At 41.0% G+C, this 3,840-nt stretch overlaps 1 protein-coding gene across 1 annotated transcript in view; it reads left to right on the forward strand.

Moving 5' to 3' along the window:
- The first annotated feature begins 213 nt into the window (after positions 1-213).
- The window catches only part of LOC107571992 (DCN1-like protein 2), a 5,960-nt gene continuing 2,333 nt past the window's right edge, over positions 214-3,840 (forward strand). The window contains exons 1-2 of the mRNA XM_016258397.1: positions 214-381; positions 719-815. Of these exons, the coding sequence (XP_016113883.1) occupies positions 307-381; positions 719-815 (172 nt within the window). The 5' untranslated portion in view covers positions 214-306. The remainder of the gene's footprint in view (positions 382-718; positions 816-3,840) is intronic.

Raw genomic sequence — 3,840 nt, forward strand, 5'->3', positions numbered from 1 at the left:
AAGCTCGCAGGTGGCTATGGTAAGAGCATGACATTTCCCGACCAGGCGCCGAGTGCTGCCAATCACAACACACACTGGCCCAGTTAACCAATCACAGCACATTTCGTATTTCAGAAGGCGGGCCTTCATGTTTATATCTTGCAATTTTGACTTGATATCTCAGAAGAGCTGAATAGTGAAGATAAAAAAAAAAAGGTCGCAGTTATCTTTTATTTTTTTTTATATCCTGTGGTGGAAACAAGCTTCCACAGGTTTGCAGTGACCTTGATTCTTCACCCAGTGTCTCGCTCTGCCTCAGATCTGGAGATGGCCGTGGCCTATTGGAATCTCATTCTCACCGGACGCTTTAAGTTTCTCGACCTCTGGAACACTTTCCTTCTGGTACTTATTGAATAAATATAATAGCAAACCACAAGCTCTTTAATGTCACTGTAACGCTCACTCACACAAGTTTCCTCTGTGCAGCAGGAACGCTCTCACAACATCACTGATCTGATCTGCATACTTAACTAAACCAGTCCTATTTTTGTTGATACTGTATATATTTGAGGCTGATGAAGCTGTAGCAATGCTGAAAATGCAACGTGTGATTCTGCTCTCTGAAACACGCGTTCATATACGTGTGTGGAGTTTGATCTGACACTTGATGCATGATGAGAATCCTGAAAACTGAAAACTGATGATGGTTTTGCTTCTCATCCATCTTGTTTCTGCAAAGGAGCATCATAAAAAATCCATCCCTAAAGACACTTGGAACCTGCTGCTGGACTTTGGAAACATGATTGCAGATGACATGTCCAACTATGACGAGGAGGGTGAGTGATTCATGAACTTACTTTTATAAAGGACATACTTGAACTGGATATTCGGTGAGGAAAAATGCAGGATGGGCTTGATTTTATAACAGGCATGTGACTGGATGAAGATTATACAGTGGAGATCAAAATTAGAGAACAGTCTATAAATACTTAATTTTTTCTGAAATATTGTTAATCTTCATCGCTCAAATTTTGAAATAATATTGGCTGTGGGTATACCACTGTTATACTAACATGTTTGACAAAATAACCAAGGCATTTAAAAAAAAACTTTATTTTGTGGAAAACACAGTGATCAAAATTAGAGAACAGTAACCACTGTAGTCAAGTCACCTTTATTTATATAGCACTTTTAACAATACAGATTGTGTCAAAGCAGCTTTACAGTATCAAAATAGCAAAATAGTGTGTCAATGCAAAATGACAATAGTAAACACTCAATTTTCAGTTAAAGGCAGTTCATCATTGAAGTCAGTGATGTCATCATCCAGCTCAGTTCAGTTTAAATACTATCTGTGCAATCAAACTGTAGCACAAAAGAAGATTACAACTACAATTTTGTAGGGTTACAACTGTCAGAAATTAGGCCCCTGCTTTGAATGACTTCAGCACATCTGCGGCTGCACTGCGCTGCTGTGATCTTGGTCCACTCTTCTTCCATAGTTTGGTAACTGTAGTGGGGTTTTTAGCCATAACTTTGTTGCCAAGGATTTTCCTGAGATTTTCAGTTGGGTTTAGATCTCTGGGCCGGCTATTTCATTATTTCAGTGTTTTCAGCTTCAAGAAACTGCTTTATCTGTTTTGCAGTGTAACGGGCTTTGTTCTGCATGAAAATTGCAGGCTGATTAGAAGATGCAACAACTGCATGTTGCTGAAGGAGGTTCTGATAAACATTTGCATTCACCCTGCCATGTAGCTGTATAAGAGGCCCAACTCCTGCTACAGAAATCATCCCCCAAACCATGACACTTCCTCCTCCACCTTTCACTGACTTCTTTACGCACTTGGGCTTCAGTCTTCCCTAGGGCTATGAGATTAACCACTTAGGTATCGAAATTTGGTACCGAACGACAAGACGTCTTTCGATACTCGATGGTATCGAGGCAATTCGGTCGGTGCCTAAAAAGTATCGAACTCGATACCCAGCCCTAGTCTTCCCCCAGTTTGATGCCGAACATAATGTTTCCCATCAGACCCAAATAAATGAACGTTGGACCAGTTCTCCTCTCTCCACACAACATGCTCCTCAGCAAAGGTGAGCTTAGCCTTTTGATTCATTCTGCTGATGAGAGGCTTGTTCACTGCAGAGTGTGTTTTCAGTCGGACTTCTCTTAAAATGGGCTGAGACAGATCCTTACCCTATTTAGCACTGAACTGGTGAGCAATTCCAGCTGCAGTGTTGAACCGATTCCCCATTGAGAGTCTCTGCATTATCCTGTTTTCTTGTGCATTTGTCTTACGTTGACGTCCAGCCTTTTTGGGGGACTTGAATGAATTAGTGTCATCGTAAACTTGCAGTATTCAAGAAATCACAGATTTGGAATGACCAGCTTCTCTTGCAATGGCTGAAAGGGTAATCCCTTTGGCCTTCTTCTGGACAACCTCCTGTTGCAGGGTTTCAGTCATCTTAGAACGGCCTGCTATCTTGCAGTCTCAGTGAAAATTGAAAGCTGCCAGTTAAAGAGGGTTTGTCATATAATTAAAGGAGTAGTTCACTTCCAGAATGAAAATTCTCTCATCATTTACTCACCTTCACTTGTTCCAAACCTGTATGAGTTTCTTTCTTCTGTTTAACACAAAAGAAGATATTTTGAAAAATGTGAGTATCCGAATAGTTTATGGTCACCATTGACGTCCATAGAGGGTAATCCCTTTGGCCTTCTTCTGGACAACCTCCTGTTGCAGGGTTTCAGTCATCTTAGAACGGCCTGCTATCTTGCAGTCTCAGTGAAAATTGAAAGCTGCCAGTTAAAGAGGGTTTGTCATATAATTAAAGGAGTAGTTCACTTCCAGAATGAAAATTCTCTCATCATTTACTCACCTTCACTTGTTCCAAACCTGTATGAGTTTCTTTCTTCTGTTTAACACAAAAGAAGATATTTTGAAAAATGTGAGTATCCGAATAGTTTATGGTCACCATTGACGTCCATAGTATTTTTTTCCCCTACTTTTTCCCCCTGTAAACTTAATTTATGAAATATGCTTCTACTCCTGTTAGGATAGCTTCAATTAAGCAGTGACCTTGAAATTTAGGAAATTGTAGGTTGTTCTCTAATTTTGATCTACACTGTTTTTGTTTATAAATAGGGGTGCTCCGATTGATCGGCTACCGATCACTATCGGCCGATAATCACGTTGGGGTGTTTGATCGGCGGTCTCTAAAAAGGCCAATCTCAAAAAAACGATCTCAGGCTGATGACGCTGCTGTGAGAGGTTTGGCACGACATGCAGCGGCTCAGTCTCTGTCCGGCGCAGGTAAAATAAATATAATATTTCCTCATTAAATAACTTATAAAGTAATTTGAAAACCTTGTGTGAGACGTAATTTCACAAACAGCGTGAGTGAATCACCACGCGCGCTCTCTCTTTCTCTCTCAAAATATGCAAATGATTTCAAATCACTACATCGCGTCTGTCTATAAGCGAGCTGTCTGCACGCTGCACAGTTGACACAGGAATTGTCACTTGCACAATCGAGGCAGTGTCACATCGTCACTAAAGTTTATAAATTGCATTACTTTTTAATTCTTGCCAGTGTTTAACCATTCAGCACTCTCGCACTCACATAATGTCAGGTTCACATTACTCCATTTGCAGTGCGCATGTGGTGCGCATTTTTTCCGCGCTCATGTTAACGGATTAATAAAGAGTGCACACTGCACACGGTTGCGGTCCGGCAGTGCGCTCCAGGAGCGGTGTGTCTGTAGCAGAGCAGAGATCGTTTTCGCACCAAGTCTTGCTGCGCTGCAAGCACTGAATTAAAGTAACAGTGCATTGTTTGCAGTAAATATGAACATGGATT

The sequence above is a fragment of the Sinocyclocheilus grahami genome, unplaced genomic scaffold, assembly GCF_001515645.1.
Source record: "Sinocyclocheilus grahami isolate Dianchi unplaced genomic scaffold, SAMN03320097.WGS_v1.1 scaffold1678.1, whole genome shotgun sequence".
Lineage (NCBI taxonomy): Eukaryota > Metazoa > Chordata > Actinopteri > Cypriniformes > Cyprinidae > Sinocyclocheilus > Sinocyclocheilus grahami.